This window comes from Betta splendens, chromosome 16 (assembly GCF_900634795.4).
Source record: "Betta splendens chromosome 16, fBetSpl5.4, whole genome shotgun sequence".
Taxonomy (NCBI): Eukaryota; Metazoa; Chordata; class Actinopteri; order Anabantiformes; family Osphronemidae; genus Betta; species Betta splendens.
Window position 1 is genome coordinate 17,712,609 of NC_040896.2, and position 17,833 is coordinate 17,730,441.

The window sequence follows — 17,833 nt, forward strand, 5'->3', positions numbered from 1 at the left end:
ACAAGTAAAAGAAGCAGACAAAACGCGTGTGTTTTCACTATTACAATTATTTTGACAAGTCTTAAGCACCAGATTGCACAGATTGTACGAGAGATTTAGGGTGCGTTCGGGTTTCCAAGCGAGACTCTGCACCACGGCTCTAGAAGTGAGTCATGCCAAGCGATTTGTTTTGCATCTAAAGATAAAGAGATCAAAAAAGATATCTCCCCCAAGAGGTGAGAGGAGATTAAATTGTTGTGACACTGTGGTGGCACAAAATCTTCCCAGATGGCAACAGCAGTGTGAAAAGCCCGTTTCATCTTGTAGCCTGTATATCAAATCACACGCCATAGTGGGAGAGAGGAACATTTGTTTTCAAAATAATGAGTGTGGTTTATGACAAAAATGTAAATAGCTTCGAGATAATTGCATTTTAGTTGGTTCAGGGCAATTTCAACAGAAAACCATAACTCTGTTTTAATTTGACAATCTCCAAAGAGAAGGCAGCGTTGTGCAGAGTTTACTGTATATTTGATAAGAAGGACCGAAAAGTTGAAAAGGAAACACGGAGAGTTCTTCATTTTCGCATTTAGAGGACGTTACATTGAGTGTGAAGAAAGCTCCACTGTTCACCCTCCACAAAATATTGATAGAAATTCAATAGGGAAGAAAAGACTGAGCCGGGCTTCAGGACTCCTGACAAGTAAGGGAGACAATACAGTTAGAGACTAATTCAAACTACGTCAGACGCACTCATACAGTATCTATACTGTGCCAGCACTACACAGGATCCGTCCACAGATCTCGTTTCACCACACTTGAGTGAAGTTGCAGCTGCCTCCCAGGTGTCCACAGAGACGCCTCTGTGTATTTCCCTATCTCCCCACACAGCTTGACTTAGGCTCAGGCTTCTTGCTTAACACACATGACCAGCTTTGCTCAATACTATGATGTGAAATCTAGTTCCACTGCAAAAAAACAAGCAATTCCACGGCAAAACCTAAAGAGCTTTACTGAGAATCGATTTCTGTTTGAGGCATGTTACAAACCAGAGGTTTAGAAAAAGCCTATAAGCTACTTGGCGATGACTTAGGACAATGAACAAATACTGTAAATAAAATGATGTCATTATGCTTTTGTACAGATCTTCGTGAGCTGTTGTAGAAAAGGATTTCATTTTTATTCATTTTTATTAATTTTTCAGTGTACTTTTCATTTAACAAAAGGAAAACACTACATGCATCTGGTCATGTTGTACAGTACCTGATGAAAGCCAAGGAGATGACATAGTCAGAGTGGACAGCAATGAGCCAGTCGCAGTCTTTGCTGTGAGGGTACGGATGTGGGTAGTTGGGAGAAAGGATAAATCCGGAGGATCCAGTCACATTGCCACCACAAGGCGCTGCAAAGGAAAAGCAGATGAATGAAAATGATGGACAGTGGCAAAGAACAAGGTCTTCAAATGTTCCTTAACTGCTGCAGACATCTTCTGTTTAACTTAAATTATTTAGGCAAGTTTAAAATGTAGGTCTAAATAAAATTGGACCAAATATACAGTGAACAATTCCCCAAAACTAAAGCTTCATTTCAGCATCAACATCTCCTTTAACTTCTATATAGCTAAGCACCTGACTTTCTAATGGTTATGAAATGAAAAGTAAATGTAGTGAATTTAATAATGATTATTATTTCTGAGAGGATATTTTTTAGACTTGCTAATGTTTCTTTTCCTGAAGCCGCACTCAGGCCAGTTGGCAGCAGGTCTATAGAGTCTGGGCTTCTTTGATTATTTCTAATTGCACTGTTAATTAACTTTTAAGCTCCAATAAGACCATAGAACATAGATCTGTCTATTGACTGGCTTTGGTAGAGGATTTGTCCACACAAGCTCTACAACTCAATCCCAATACTATTTTGGATGCAGATTTTAAAGATCTGTGTAAATATACCACACTTCCACCCTTGTGTCCATACACATCTCCTCCACACACCCCCACTCCCTCGCTTCCACTCTCTTCCCCTCTCACCGATGCAGCTTGGAGGGCTGGGTTGCCAGTAGTATCTATTTTCCACTTGGATGCAGGTGATTCTGCTCTCCCCCTGCAATTCATATCCCGGATCACAGGAGAAGGTCACCGAGTCGCCAGGCTCCCGCCCTTCCCCGTTGCGACTACCATTCATAGGGATCCCTGGATCTCTGCAGGCTGTTGCGAGTGAACCTGGAGGTCACACAAAGGCGTGAAACACACAGACAGTGAATGCACAGAGCATTAACAAACACGCTGGCTGATATCAGTTAAAAAAAATTCAACAAACTTAATAATAATAATGACATTTTGTTATATGGAGACATACTGATTAGAAAGAAGCACATTCTAAAGGCTCATCAACACTTGTTGCCTCATGACTCATTACTGTCCAACTCTTCAGACACAGATGGAAGAAAACACTCACTGGAGAAGTCAATGGCAAAGCCAGACTTGGTGATGTAGAAGTCCGTCTCAAACTGAATGGTGACCATATTGAGAGTGGAGTGGATTCCCTCAGGCAGCAGTGAGCCGCTAACCTCCTTCAGAGACATCTCGTTCTCAGGAGGCCCGTCCCAAACCTTCAAGATGTCGTGGGAAGCCTCCGTGTCGAACGCAAGGAACTGGAGACTGGGAGAGGTGAACGCGGAACACTATTAGTTTGGCTCCAGTACACGCTGTTCTATAATAAGTCAGATTGTTCATTTAGTTCAGAACCAGTGCTATTCATAGCCTTGTTATCTAATTTCCCCTCTTGTTTCATTGAATTTGAGCGATTGTGCTCAAATGCAACTAATAAAACCCTTTAAAAGCTACATGTTTGCTGAACTTGTCAAGATTAAACTGAGTTAAAGTGGGGGATGCGTTTAGGAACACTGTCCCAAAGCTTCTGGGCTTTTCAGCTAAGATTTGGTATCATCAATCAATTTCAGCCAGTTGAAAGTAAAAAGCAGCTTTTTCTGCAGCTCCATCAAGCAACGGCCTGAAGCAGCTGTGGAATTAAGTTCATGAAATCATGTTCACAATAGAAGTGAAACGGTTGGGTGAAATATTCCTATCTGTACAATATTATATAATATACACTTTCTTCAGGATGACTTCCGAGTCTACAACAACGCAATTAGCCTCGAGTCCATGTCCATGACCGTGCTGTTACTGTAGCAATGGGACTCACCTGACGATGTTGCCGGAGTTGACCTCGATCGTCCAGGTGCACCTCAGGTTGTTGTCGTAGGGGAATGGGTATCCGGGAGAGAGGATGCGCCCCGTAGACTGGCCCTTAAACCTGCCGCCACACTCGGCTGCAGCCGCGCGCACATATGTGGGAAACACGCATGACATAGGACACGCGGCACAAAAATGAAGCAACCGACAAAAGGGAAAAAAAGCTCAAGAGAACCCACAACAGTGATTAACGAGCAACTGTTTAAAACAGAATTAGTGAAAATGAACAGTTTTTCTTTTTCTGCCAGCAGGTAATGGAACTGCAACAAGGTTTTTAAGGAACACTCACAGCAGCAGAACTTCTTTTGTCTCCAGATATGCCTCCTAATGATGCCATTAATTAAGTCCAAAAACAATGTGTCTGCAGAATATATAGCCTTGGCTTTGGATCACACACACTGCTCCCAATATAAATGAGTGAAGGTATACCTTATCCAATCTATGTTGTCTCTCCCCTGGTTATCATCTTGCTATCAATGCTACAGAACAAACGGCACTTAATTAATAGGAAAATTGCGTTAGATTGCCACAGTGGTAGGTTTTAATCAGTATCTCAATGCAGAGCAATGTAAAAGTCCTTGACAGGAGCTGGGATGTGGCCCTGGAGGAATGGCTGGAAATCCCATTTTACATGCAGCTCACACAGAAGGCTTGCTATTAATATTGACCATTCAGACATCCAGCACAATTAAACAGTTAATCAATAGATTGATTCCGTTTCTTTTTTTCCCCCCTCTGTGTGCGATTGTATTGAACGTGTCACAGTGCCGGTCTGAGATCCCTTTACCTCACAAACTTAACAAATACCAGTTTCTCTGAAAAAGGCAGCAGGACACTGTGACATTTAAAGTGTAATTCTGCACACGTCCAGAATTTGTAAATCATTTTTTACCCTAATCCATCACTGCTAGACATCAAGAAACAGACAGTGCTTTGCAAAACCTTCTAGACTCCAGCAGCATGCAGGTAATAGCTTTATGATTTCTGTCTCAGCATGTTGTGAATATGAAAGCACAACCAAGACTGTACATCATGTCCGTGAGTCAGTCCAAGAGGGGGTACTCAGATAATTATACGCCTTCACTCGCAGCAAAATACAGATGAAACCGAGCCAGAGCAACACATCTGCTCAACAGTAGCCTCACTCTCCTCCTTGATCCTATACACTCACAGATCAATAAATCACAACACAACCTCAAAATCTTTGGGATTATCATTAAACACAGCAACAAAGCCCAGCCTGAGTAAAGGGTCACTGTACCTATACATGAAGGCAGGTGGTTGTCCCATGCTCTCCTCTCCCCAGTCATGCACTGAAGCACCCCGCTGCCGTGCAGCGTGTAACCCTGGTCACAGCCAAATGTGATGGCGCTCCCGGCAAAGTGGCCTTGGTCGCTGAGCTTGAAGCCAAACTGTGGAACACCCGGATCGTCACAGTGGGACAGCTCGAAGCCTACACAAGGACGCAGACAGAGGGGGGGAAGGAGGAAACGGGAAGAATGTGTGTTCAGAATTGATAGGACATGAAGCACTGTCCAGAGCAGAGCAGACGCTCTGGAAGCTATATTCCCATTTATCTGTATTGTAAAGACTTATTGATTGAGCTTTGAGAATTAATTTCCTGTGGAGCACAGATGAGGTCTGAGCTTACAGTCCCACTATATTACTTGGCAGCAAATGATTCTTTTCTAGACAGAGAACGCAATTAGACATTCACAATAAAATGTTCAATTGAGTGTGGACATTTACCACAACTGAGAAGCAGCCCGTCCTCCCGTAACACTAACTTGGGCTTATTACAAACACAAACAAGAAAGTGTCCAAGTCATGCTTCAGCTCAACATGTTTGAACTTGACCGTGGCCTTTATGAGTTTCTCTCTTTCAGGTACTAAACGTAAGTGGTCGGCTATGCAGCAACAAATAAAGCCAGCGCCGCTGATTTATGGTCTCCCACCCTGCAAGGTCCGTGCCCATGCCAGATGTTATGGTAGTAATACAAGTGTCATGACCAGTATAAATCTCCAGCAGTTACTGCTAACATTCGGAAAATTACCTCAGCGCTTTTAGTCGAAACCTTATGGCAACATGATCAGATTTCATGTTGAGACACGATTTGCCCTTTCTGCCCGTATCCCACCTTGCGCCTGCCCTCGTTGGTGCTCATGCATCAGCCGGTCCTCTCCATGCTGAAAAGGACTATTCACTCCGGCTGAAAAGACCAAGTAATGACTGCACTTTGAGATGATAAAAGCTGCTAACTCACATTTCATGTCCCTGGAAGCCTATGTGATAACCAATTATGCTTAATTCTGACGCTCAAAAGGCAGCTGCCAATTAAACAGGTGCAGTTAGATGCTAATATTTACTTATAAATGAGCACGCGTCTTATGAGTAACGTAACAGCAACATGAAACCGTCATTCAGATGTATAGCTCATGTTCCTAAACATTGTGTGTAGTTATCACAGGGAGAAAGTCACTAGTGTGAGAATAATAAAGCCAGGTGTACTGAAATGTTTTATTCTGCGCCCGTTGCCACTTTAAATATGTAGAATTCTACCTTCTGAAACACAGTGGAAGATAAAAAGAACTCGGAGCAAGTGAAACACAAAACACTTTAAATTGGACTGCAAAATGCAGTGTCACCAACATTCTCTCGTCACAGTAATAAATTAGAAACTGTTAGCAACAATACACATTCAGCAAGCCAATTAGGGGGAGAAACAAAAGCCATCTATTACTGGGCCGCTCGGAGCAACGTCCTAAAACTTTCAACTTGCCAGCGGAGACACACTGTACGCAGTGCAAGCGGACACGTTTCCAACACTCACACCGAGCGCGGTTTCAAACACCCCCAACAATGATTCACCTGTTTTAACAGGGGACACTTAGGCAGGTATAAATGCTAATTGCAGGAGCAGAGAGCGACGGAAAACAGGAAAGTTCCAGTTCCAGGAAAAAAGCATGGACTGAAACGAAGGGGAGAAATAAAAATTTCCCGCCGGAAAGATCAACTGACAGTGAGGGTCACATCCCGGCAGGGTGAGGGTCAATTAAAGCGTACTTTTAAATTCTGAAGCTGAATTCGGTCATTTGGACGAGCTTCAGGATCCTTCTCTCCCCCGGGGAAATAAAAATGTGGCTTACTGTGGTACATGAGCCGGAACCCCGCCGCCGTCGCCTCCTTGTCAGAGTAGAATTCAAGCCACAGATTGTTGGAGGTGCTGGTGAGGGACGAACCCTGCATCGCCGTGTCAGCGTAGGAGCCGAGAAGGGGAGCGGCGCCATCTTTCCCATCAAACACCTGATCAGAGAGAGAGAGAGAGGGGGCGACGAGGCAAGTTTTACTGCCTGCAGAGGATGTACTACCTACAATAAAAGCCAGTAATATTACAAATTAAATATTAATACTGAAGAAAGAGGATGACGATTAAAAAGATGCTATTAGTGCTGTATATCCTGTTTTATATGGCGGCTATATTGAAAAACCAATGTCGTCAATGAGAAGTGAAAATGAGAAGGAAGTGGCCATAATTCCTCCCATTGATTCAATACTGTGTATCTGCAGAGCTGAATTAACAAGGCTGATGATTCATTACGTCAAATGAGGGGAAAAATACTACATCGGAGGAGTGGAGCAATGATTATTCTTTTTAAATTTATGATCATAGATTTTTTTAATTATACTTTGAGTGAACAGCAATTTATAACCAGGTAATAGCTGCTTTTCGATTTGCTACAGTAGGTTTGTAATTTTTTTTTTTAAATATAAATGCATTTTAATCTGTTATTTTTTTATATCACCTAATAGAGACCATGATTAAAATGAAGCTCCCTTTTATATTTGTAAGTCCTCATCTTTTTATACTGTCATCTGAAATAAAGTGTAAGGCTCTGCCTTTGAAAGGATTCTGGGCCACTCTGTTTCGTTGGTTTCCCCATTGACTTCTAGTCAATTTAGCCTTTCCCATCTCAGATGTAAGTGTAGGAGATTACGGTCTGCACAACTCCATTACTCGAAGCTCGTATAAAAAGCTACAAAGCAGTTAATTGAAGCATTAGACAAGACATCTGCATCCCAAAAACATTGCATTCCAGCTGTGAAGAGGGGACAACACAGCAATTTGCATCACATCTGTGATGCTTACAAAAATTGTTCGAATGCCCTTGAGCAATGACGTGAATCCTCTCCTTTCAAAGTGATGCTGATGCTGCTGTTTAACCTTTGCTCTGACTTCCAAAGCAAAACAGTTCTGTATTCTGTTTGGTGCATCCTTGTTTTCTCACACTGTACATAATAAACAGCACCTTGCCCCGAGTGACTGTACTGTATGTTTCTGACTATTAATTAAAAAGACTCATGCATTTCATATAAAGCAGGTCTTAACCCAAACCACCTGTATGGTTGTCAGTAATCATTGCTTCTTTACATAGAGGCCTTACCTTCAGGATGTCGCCCTGTGCGAGTTGAAAGGTGTTGGCAGTGATGTTTATGCCTTTGCCCGTTTGGACCTGAATGCTGTACACGCATTCGTGGCTGTTGTCATAGTTCATTGGGTAGTTTGGTGACAAAAGAACGCCCTCGTTGTTGGAGACTGTTGATCCACACTCCGCTGCAAGGAAACATACGTAATCAGTCACACAGAGCTAGCTGATAGACAGAACATCACGGGTTGATGTCACTAAAGACGTAAATATAGCTTTGTGGTCATCCATTTAATGATTTTTGTATTACTACTGTAGCATTATCATCAAGTGACATGCGGATGCTGTGAAACAAAAAACAATAAGTGCAGAACCACTGCAGGCTTTATTTTTTATGATTTGCCCTCAGAACCAAGCCACGAGGCAGAAAGAGAAAGGCCAGAGAACGTCTTCTCAGAACGCTGTGATCGGAATCAACAAGTAAAGAGATCAATAGTGTCCACACTGCACAGCTCTGAGGCCACTGAAACTGTAAATGTGCTTTCTTTAAAAAAATAAATAACTTGTATTCAGGTTATTTTTAAATGCAAACTATACAGCGTATACATACACATACTATCCATTAAAACAGAATAGAAACAGCTGACCACGTACCCACACACCTTGGCAGAGGGGCACTCCACATGCGCCGGCCACCTCCCAAGCACATGATCTCCCTCGCCCCCTGTAGGCGGTAGCCCGTGTTGCAGTAGAACGCCAGCCTGTCGCCGATCCCAAAGCGGGATCCTGTGTGCCAGCCGAACTGAGGCGTCCCCGGGTCCTGACAGGGTTCCAGATTATATTCTAGGAAACAGATAAGAGCGGATTTGGCCACAAACTAAATTATAATACCTTACTGTATCATCTATAATGCAAGTTTTTTTTTTTTTTACTTGCGCTACCATTAATCAACGCTGTCAATCAAAATTACAGCCTAGTCAGCCACAGAAAGCCATATCGCAGCCTCTGGGGATTAACTCTCTTGCTCAAGGACGCTTCGGTTTGGGAAAGGAGCCAAAAGCCTGAACCCAGGATTGTGTTGATGAAGGATGGCTTTTCTAAAACCTAAGCCAGCCTGTCTGCAATAGTGCCACCCAGCAAAATATTACAGCGCGCCCCCCCCCGGAGTGTGACCTCACAGCATTGGCAAATTTTCATCAAAAGGTTAGGAAAGGTTAGAAAATGAATTCTAATGAGGAAATCTATAGATGCCAATTACGGAGCACACAGGGACGCGCACACAAACTAAATTTCATGAATATTCATGGTTGCATAAGTTATGCTTCACTTCAGCAAACAGCAGGCAAACATTTAGCCAGACTGCTCATGAAGCGGCGTCGCTCGCTCTCTCTCTCTCTCGCTCGCTCTTTTTATTTTTACTGTCCTCTCTCTCTCCCTCCATCAACTCTGTTCGCTCAGCATCACCATCTGGCTCGCCTCCCTCCTCCTCAACACTTTCAACCACACCTCCCTGTATGTTTCCATTCTTCGGTCTTCAGCTTTCCTTCTGCACCCCCCAGCATGCACCCAACCCCTGTCACTCCGCATGCTCATCCCTGAGGGTCCTGGGTCGCACGCCAGCCTTTGATGATTATTCCTATCACAGTCGGACAACCTCTACCTGCTTGACCTCGTTGTCTCTTAATTAGCCTCCTCTGATCAGCGCGGCCCGAGGCGTGGTCTGCTTCCATTCTGACTGACTAATCACTCCTCACGTCACTTTATGCATGCTATGGAGAGGCTTAACTCTTCTGATCCCATCAATGAACGAGCTGTCTCTTTCAGTCTGTCGCTGTGTCATCAGCTTTTTCTTTTTAGTTCGCCTCTACAATTTCCACCCACGTCATTTTCAGACCTCCATTCAGCCGCCTCTAACAATCAACTACTCATCCTGACTGCACATAATGCCTCCCAGCCTCTCAGGCGCCCCCACCTGAGAAGGAGATGTTGAATCCCTGCAGTGATATGGAGAAGTCAGAGATGAAGCGTAGCTGGGCCCTGAAGTTGCCGTACAGACCAGCATTCACCGGCGCAGGCCTCTCTGAACCAGTGAGTCGCGCCAGCGGCTGCGCAAAGCTGCCATTTTCGGTTATGAGGAGGTAGTCATGGTGATCCTCCAGGTGGAAGGAGTGAAACGTGAACTGGACACCTTGGAGGTTCAACACAAAGTAAAACACGACGGAAAAACAGTAACGACATGTAATTACTGAGTTGTTCAAACCCACACAGATGTACAGTGTAGTACAGTATGCGGCTACACGTCAGTACAAACACTAACTTCAGTGAAATACGTGTATATAAAACACAACACAGACTCAAGTGGAAGAAAAAGAATATATTAGAGCATCTGTTAGAAAAGCAAATGAAAAAAGGGTCAAGAAAAGTTTTACACTGGAAAACAAGCTGTGGGTTTGTTGACTGTGCTTCTGTGTCTCAAACCCACTTAAACATCTTCATTTCCTCCGTGATGGCCAGTTGGCTGCTCGTCACAGTTCAATGAGGGGTGTCACTTTAATGCCATCTGCTAATTATGTTTGGATATAACTCCATGACGCTCGCCACAGTGTTTGGCTCCCTTGATAAAAAAAAAGTCCCTACAGCCATAAATAAATACACTGATTAATCATTCTCTGCAAAACTGCAATTATATTACAGAGAGTAAAGGCAAATAATCAATTAATCAAGAGCCATCCCCATGAGGAGGCATCCAAATCTTTTAATACAGGAGGCTCTAGATCTTGTTAATTACTATTTGGAACTGTTAAAGTATATAGAAGTCTTCCCTAAAGAGGAATGAAAACACTATACTGTACAGTAAATCAGACAGAGTCTAGGGTTTAACTTTAGTCTCCTCCAACTTAACCGTGTATGCACGGCACCATCGTTGATTTCAGTTCTTCTTGTGGAAAGTCTCTGTTTTAGTATATGTTGTCTGTTGTCAGTCCAGTCCTACTCAGTCCCACAGAAAACCGCACTGCATTTACAAAGTGCAGGGTCAAAGCCCATTTTCATGGCTTAATTAATGAAATCATTTATTATTATTGCTCATTTAGTGTTCATGGAAATTTCCTCAGCTTCCTAATGTTGCATGTTTTTAAGTGCATGTTTGCATCCCAGACTTAATTGCCAAACTCTATGATTGTAAATAAAAATAAAAATGTGCCTAATTAATCCCTGTGTTACATTTGCCCATAATTAGTACATTTGTTGAAATCTCGGTTATTATTATTAAAATACAGATTCTATCATAAGACCTTCAAACAAGAATCAAGTCAGTGTAGTTAGAGGAAAAACATTAAAATAATATGATTTTGTGAGTTTTATTTCAACAGTGAGAAAACTAGTCTGCAAAGTGAGTTATGTGCTGTAGGACGTGGATATGGCTTACTACCTTTTCCATGGCTGACTTCTATAGTCCACGTACAGTTCAGAGAGTTTGGATAGAGCTCTGGGTAGCCAGGTGATAAAATGATCCCTCCGGGTCCGCGGATATCCCCACCGCATGATGCTGAATAGAAGAAAGAGATAATGAATGGTAACTGTTGCTTTAAATGAACCAATAAATCCCTCACCCGGAGACAAGAACGATTCCAATGAATAATACATTTAAGTCATCACATCCTGTCCTGCTATTATAAATAGGTTTAATTCTGCCAACACAAATTGTTTCTTTCCCCTCGGCCTTTCTCCAAAGCAGCTCCTCGACTCAACTGGACCTTCTCATAAGGTGTCTTAGTTGTTAGGACACGTGTGAATCCATCACATTACTACAAGCAAATTCAATACTTTTGGGTCAACCTGGGAACTTAATCCAGTTGGAGTTCATAAGCATTAATATTGAGTGTGGTCCAAATGAACAACACTCGGGTTGCCATGGTAACATGACGCCCATGCATGTTGCCTGTTGACATAATTGAGTGCCAGGAAGCTCCTCATCTAATCAAAGGCAGTTAATGAGATAAAGTCGCAGCCTCATTGGCTGCTGGAGACCAGCAGGTCAATGCGAGACCCGCCTAAAGGTTACCTAATGTAATTGGATACTGTTCAAACTTGCGACTGTTTCCTCGGCGCCTTTGTGTTTCAACATGAAAGGTCATTTCGCGCGCTGCTTTTTAACTCTGGCATTTATAAGATCTGACATTCTTTTCGGTTTGTTTCTTCTTCTTGAAAACCGGTGCGTGTGTGTGTGTGCGCGCGAGCGCGTCCTCTTTGGGCCGAATGCCCGAGGGCTGCCACCGCAGTCCACTGACCGGACGCTTTCATTAGAGCGGCCACTGTTGACAAACCCTGGTGCATGTACATACAGTACAAGCGTTTTCAAAGTAATGAATGTCAGACGAAGCCTTGGAAGATGACTTGGACGCCTGAGGCTCTGCATCTGCACACACCCAGCCCCCGTCTGATCTTTCCCCCTTCTACCCCTGGGCCCTTCAGCGTGAACCACACATCAAGGCCCGAATCCTTACCCTCCAACAAAATTATATCAAGTATTTTATTAATGAGGCAAAATTACATAAAGTCATTAAAAGTGAATGAGCATGCTTAGTGAATGATCTACTTCAGAGGATCCATAGGCAACAAGCCAAGGCAGTTTGCACTACTCCGGTACACACCTAGGCAAGAAAATGCTGCAGGATATAAAATGAATTTCCAGCACAGCCACTAGGATGAATCTGGGCTTATGTGTTGCACGCATATAGGCGAGGTGCCTTAAGGTGTGCGGCACTAAAATGAATTAAATCAAAGAATAACACTCTCGACCAAGCGATCCATGAATAGGAGATAACGTGGTTTAAATGCTGCAACAACAGCAATTGTCATTCACTGACCTGAACGGGACTAAAAGCAAAACTGTAGCAACGCTGCCCAGAGACGGGGGCTGTGTGACATATCAGACATCAGGAACAAGATACTATATCTTCGGTACCACATGATTCATAACACCCCGAGTAAATTGTTCACACAAGAGCCGAGTCTATTTGTTGAATAAAACAACATTTTGACAAGCTCCTGTTTGGTTAGTCAGACCTGCTGTGGGCAACTCTCAGTCACTTATGCTTATGCTGCTAAGTCTTTCCTACAAGGCTGCGCTTTCTCAGAGCTTTGAGAGTAGAGCCGTGAAAGAAGATCCTGAAGGAATCCAGTTACGGCCTTCAATTGAACTATTAGAAAAAACACACAGACTATAGCATCTGGTGTATTACGCTTTACAATCTTTATATCTTTTCAATGACTGGGAGGCTTGGCTGTCACAGACTGCCCCCCCCCCCGAATGGGGGGGCTGTCTGTCATGGCCATGCTGGGATGGCTCCAGCATGGCCATGATGAGGATGAAGAGAGATGCTCAGACCACAAGGTTGCTCTTTGTTGTTGTTTTTTTTATCGGGTATTTGGTCGCAAGAGGTCTCCAACTGTGATACTATCGTTTACTTTACTCATAATAACACTTGCTTTACATTCAGTCATCGTTAACATTGCAGATTGGATTCATGCACTGCAATACACTTGGCATGTGTACCGTCACAAGAGGGCAGCGGGTGGCTCCAAAAGTGGTTCTTCTCGCAAACCAAGGGGTCGTCGTGGCTCAGCCTGTAGCCCGGGTCGCACTGGAAGGACACCACGGAGCCGATGGACAGGTCATGGCTCAGCCTTAAGCCGTTCACTGGGATGCCAGGATCCATACAGGAGTACGTGTCCAACGTCACCACTGAGAGAAAAAAACAGTAAGACCGTTTGAGCTCAACATATGGAGCACAGCAGGTTTGTGTGAGAGACACCGCTTTGCTCTTGCTTTGACTAACTAAATATGGATGTTGAGCTGCAGGAAGTTTCTAGGTTACACTTATCCAGGAAAGCCTGGCAGTACCTTTGATGCGAGTACGATCATCACAACAACGGGGAGGTCTCAGGTCACATACATAATAGACAAAGGTTTCTTCAAATTAAGGCACTGACTTTTAAATCATGTTCATCCACACTTATCATAAAAAGCATCAGGTTTATTGCACGACCCAAGTACAAACATAATTGCAGAAAATGAGTCCCACTAATGTTACACATTGGTGCTAAAACGCTATATCACATGTGTATCATCAAAAAAATTACACATTTCATCCTCTGGATTTGCTTTAGAACGAGCTGGTTGCATAATTGTGCCTCGTTCCTCTTAATTTTCAGTAATGCAAGCTGCAAAGAAATGCCCTCATTTTCTCCCTCTGATTTCCAGGACTGCCGTTTGGACGCCTTCCAATTATGCACTAAAAATATGCTGATTTTGGGCATTGACTGGCAGCAGTTGTGTAAGCTCCTATTAGGTCATCACAGCGTTGTCTTTAATGCTTCATATAGACTGTAGATCTTGCTGTTTCACAAACATTCACAGTATAGAGGCAAGGTCAAGCATCATTATCAGAGTTACAGTTCATCTACCAGACCATACAGTATTTAAGAGGTTTGGGAGCCACTAGCAACCCCTATGCTACTACTAGCTGTAGTACCTGTTAATACCTGTCCTAGCTCTTTTCTGCAGAATGACCCAGTCGAAGGCCTCAGACCTGTCAACCTGTCAGCAAACAGTGTGGGCTTTGGCCTCAGCGGAAAAGCCCAGCGTGAGGGTTTTACAGACAGAGCACACAGTGTGAGATCTATGTAAAGCAACAACTGCTGCAAAATTCGCGCACACACACACACACACACACACACACACACACACACACACACACACACACACACACACACACACACACACACACACACACACACACACACACACACACACACACCTCTAGAACTGTACTGTGTATGAACATGTTCGTGGTTTACATCTGGCATTGCAGAAACAGGTGATAAATCTAATAATACCAATACAGACGTGAGTCAATACATTTAGGGATCACTCACCAAAATGAATATAACGGCCTAGTGCCAGGACTTGGTGGCTTTAATTACACAGCAGGAAATTAGCTTTGCTCTCTACAAATCTAAGTACGATCTAATACTATAAACAAATTAACAGTGACCGAAATGTTGGAGAAGTACAACATTAATTGATTATTACTCGCCATTAAAGGCGCAAGGATGCGATTGAAAAATTTCTAACACAAAATACAATCGAATTGCACAATCGATATATAAGTCTGAGGTCAATTACAGAGCACATATGTATAGTGTGTGGGTCTATCTGATTTCATAACAGAGTTCAGTATTTTCTTCCAAGTGACCAATTTCATATACGTGGAATGATGCAGCGTTCCCATCCCTCACTTTGTTCACAGCAGCAGACCTTGCGGAGCATTTTGTAAGATCAGCTCTACAAATGAACTTGGCCGGGTTTCCCCAAAGCGTTTCAGCAATGAGAGATGTCTTAAATTGCAATGGAAGAAGCTAATATGATCTTACTGTTATTGCTTTTTGATAGCCTCATCAACAAAAGAGAAATGCACTTGAGAGTCAACCATAATAAGACAAAGGCACTTGTGGTCTGCTTTCAGTCAATATTACAGACGTAATAACAAACTCTGTCTTATGAATCACGTCTGAGTGACAGGGTTAATGGCTCTAGTGCAAAAAATCAGATCAGGGAATGTCTAGAGCCTTTTTCTCTCTGATTTTTCAAAGACTACCACTCTGTGCATAATGACGTATACAGAAATAAAGGCTTTCAACATAAAAACCACTGAGATTTTGTCAAGATCGTAGTTATTTCACTCAATGTGGGTATTCAGCTCTGTACCTCTAATAGAGCTCATACTGAAGTCATGTTCCATTGCTCAGCATCTATACAATCAGCGCAACACTGCTGTGATGATAGACACGAGGCTTTAAACTGATCTTTAGTCTCAAATACAGTACCTGATAGAAATGATTTACAGCAAGTGCTGACCTTGTGTTTGCATAAAATTATGTGCTTAAGAATATCTTAGTTAGAACCCACTTATTTTACTTTCACCTGACGAATAAAGCTCTTTGCGCCTATTTTATCCAAAATACTGCATCCATATACCATATTAAATGGCGCCGTGCAGGCAGCGTCGTGACAGACTCTTACCTTCATAGAAGATCTTGAAACCACTGTTTGATCGACTGTTGTCAGTGGTGAAAAGTAGATAGAGAAAGTTGCTGCTGCTAAACAGGAACTGAGGAACCTGGGTGCCATTAAAGGAGCCAATCATGGGCGAGAGCAGGTTGGGACCGTCGTGCACTTCCAGGAAGTCATAACTGAGCTCAGTCTGAAACCTTAACGGCACCAAGAGGAGAGAAAGAGTTTTAGTGTAGACAATTCATTGTATTCAAAACAATACTTCTGCTTTGACAGATGGGACTGTTCAAAGCCATTTAGCCTGTTGTGTCTGCAGGGAAAAAAGTATGAGGAGATAAATGAAGAGAAATTGCTTGCTCACCCAAGTTCCAATTATTGCAACAGTACAAGATCAATGTATAACTTATCTGACACAACTACACATCTGGTGTGTTGTGGAGGACGTACAAGATATTCACAGCTCTCTGTGTTATTAACAGAGCTGTAGGAGCTTAAATTACCTTTTGTCTAGTAAAGCGATCAAACAGGCATATGAATGTTTTAAGTAAATTAAAGGCGAAGGATGTGGGCTCGTTTAGAGGAAGCAGTCAAGTAGTTCTTTACAATAGAGGGAGTCAGCGCTGCACAAGTAATGATCATAAAATTAATGGTTTGTCTATGTTAAAAAATAAAGCTACTAAAACATGATGTGAAATAAAGTCTGGAAGCAGAAAGAGAATTACTCAACACTTTGAATATATTTGGAAACTGCCCCTAAATTCAGCTCTGTCCAAGGCATCGTCTGCGCTTGTAGACCTGTGCAGTGTGTGCTTTACTTCGTTCAGCGTGTGTTATGTGTGTAGGTCTGTGGTCAACTACAGCATTACTCATACGCCTCGTCCTACTGACCTGTCAAAGCTGATTTTGATGGAGTGTCCCAGCTCTGCCTCAATGACCCACTCACAGCTCAGGGAGTCTTTGTAGTAGCCGGGCCACCCTGGGGAGAGGATGACCCCAGACGGCCCCGAGTAGTGGCCTCCACATGGAGCTGGAGGATGAGCAGAGGGAGAGATGGGGGTGATGCGGGTGAAGTGTAAAACAACTGCAGAACCTTAAACATTTCATGAAGAACAGAGAGAAAAGACTGTTTCAAATGTGACAAGCAGAACTTCCTCTTTCTCCTCTGACACCGTACCTTCACATTTTGGAATCAGTCCGCTCCACATCACCTTGCCTTCTTCCAGGTGGCATGTGATGGTGTCGGCCCCTTGTGTCTTGATGAATCCTTCCTCACAGACCACAGAGATGGAGCTCCCGAGCTGGAAGCTGTCCCCAAAGCGTCTGGCATTCAACGGTATTCCAGGGTCGGGGCACTCATTACGGCCAAAAGCTTGAAAGGAGAAGGAACAGAACGAGACCGAGTGACAAACACACCTGTGCGGGAAAAGGATGTAGCGGCTGCATAGTGAGCAGAGACAGAGGTCTGCCCCCATAATGGCCTCTGGAACATTTGCAGGGTCAACCATGCATCATTTTGTCTGTATATTATTACAGCCATGGTAAACAATGATCCTGATAATTGCAGTTGCCACGCTAATCACCACCCTCATCCCCGTCCCCCAAAGGCAAACTATTGATCGAATGCAATTGATCAGGCACTTACTGCTGTAGGTGATATTGAACCCTCGGCCAGACATGGAGTGATCGGCCTGAAACTCCAGCTGCAGCACGTTGCTGTTGGACGTCAGGTGAGAAGGAACCTCGGCGCCCGAAAAGCGGCCCAGTATCGTCGCCCCGGACTGGTCGCCATCTTTGATGGTGAGGAAATCGTAGGGTGGCTCCAGGTCAAAGTCGTTGAAAGCCAAGTGGATCCGGGAGCCCGGCTCGGAGATGATGAGCCACACGCAGTTGAGGTTGTTCCCGTAGCCTTCCGGGTAGTCAGGAGACAGCACGGTCCCCATGGGGGCGGTGAAGTTGGAGAAGCAGGGGACTGAGAGATACAGAAAAATATATAGAACAGTAATGACTACAAATCTGGCATGTCCCAGGCGAGCCAATTTGCTTTACAGCACTTTTCACTGGTCATACGATATTCAGAGATCCTGTCATGACAGGACTGACC

General features: G+C 43.5%; 1 protein-coding gene across 7 annotated transcripts in view; it reads right to left on the reverse strand.

The window, feature by feature from the left end:
• Positions 1-17,833, reverse strand: part of LOC114843637 (CUB and sushi domain-containing protein 3-like) — a 146,494-nt gene that overhangs the window by 80,066 nt on the left and 48,595 nt on the right. For all 7 annotated transcript variants that reach the window (XM_029130369.3, XM_055503009.1, XM_055503007.1 and 4 more), the window contains 15 exons: positions 17,375-17,701; positions 16,907-17,101; positions 16,621-16,759; positions 15,742-15,929; positions 13,213-13,401; positions 11,086-11,202; positions 9,628-9,843; positions 8,310-8,498; positions 7,674-7,843; positions 6,378-6,534; positions 4,492-4,683; positions 3,181-3,307; positions 2,434-2,636; positions 2,007-2,198; positions 1,243-1,381 (listed from right to left, as the gene is read on the reverse strand). In XM_029130369.3, the coding sequence (XP_028986202.1) occupies positions 1,243-1,381; positions 2,007-2,198; positions 2,434-2,636; positions 3,181-3,307; positions 4,492-4,683; positions 6,378-6,534; positions 7,674-7,843; positions 8,310-8,498; positions 9,628-9,843; positions 11,086-11,202; positions 13,213-13,401; positions 15,742-15,929; positions 16,621-16,759; positions 16,907-17,101; positions 17,375-17,701 (2,740 nt within the window). The remainder of the gene's footprint in view (positions 1-1,242; positions 1,382-2,006; positions 2,199-2,433; positions 2,637-3,180; positions 3,308-4,491; positions 4,684-6,377; positions 6,535-7,673; positions 7,844-8,309; positions 8,499-9,627; positions 9,844-11,085; positions 11,203-13,212; positions 13,402-15,741; positions 15,930-16,620; positions 16,760-16,906; positions 17,102-17,374; positions 17,702-17,833) is intronic.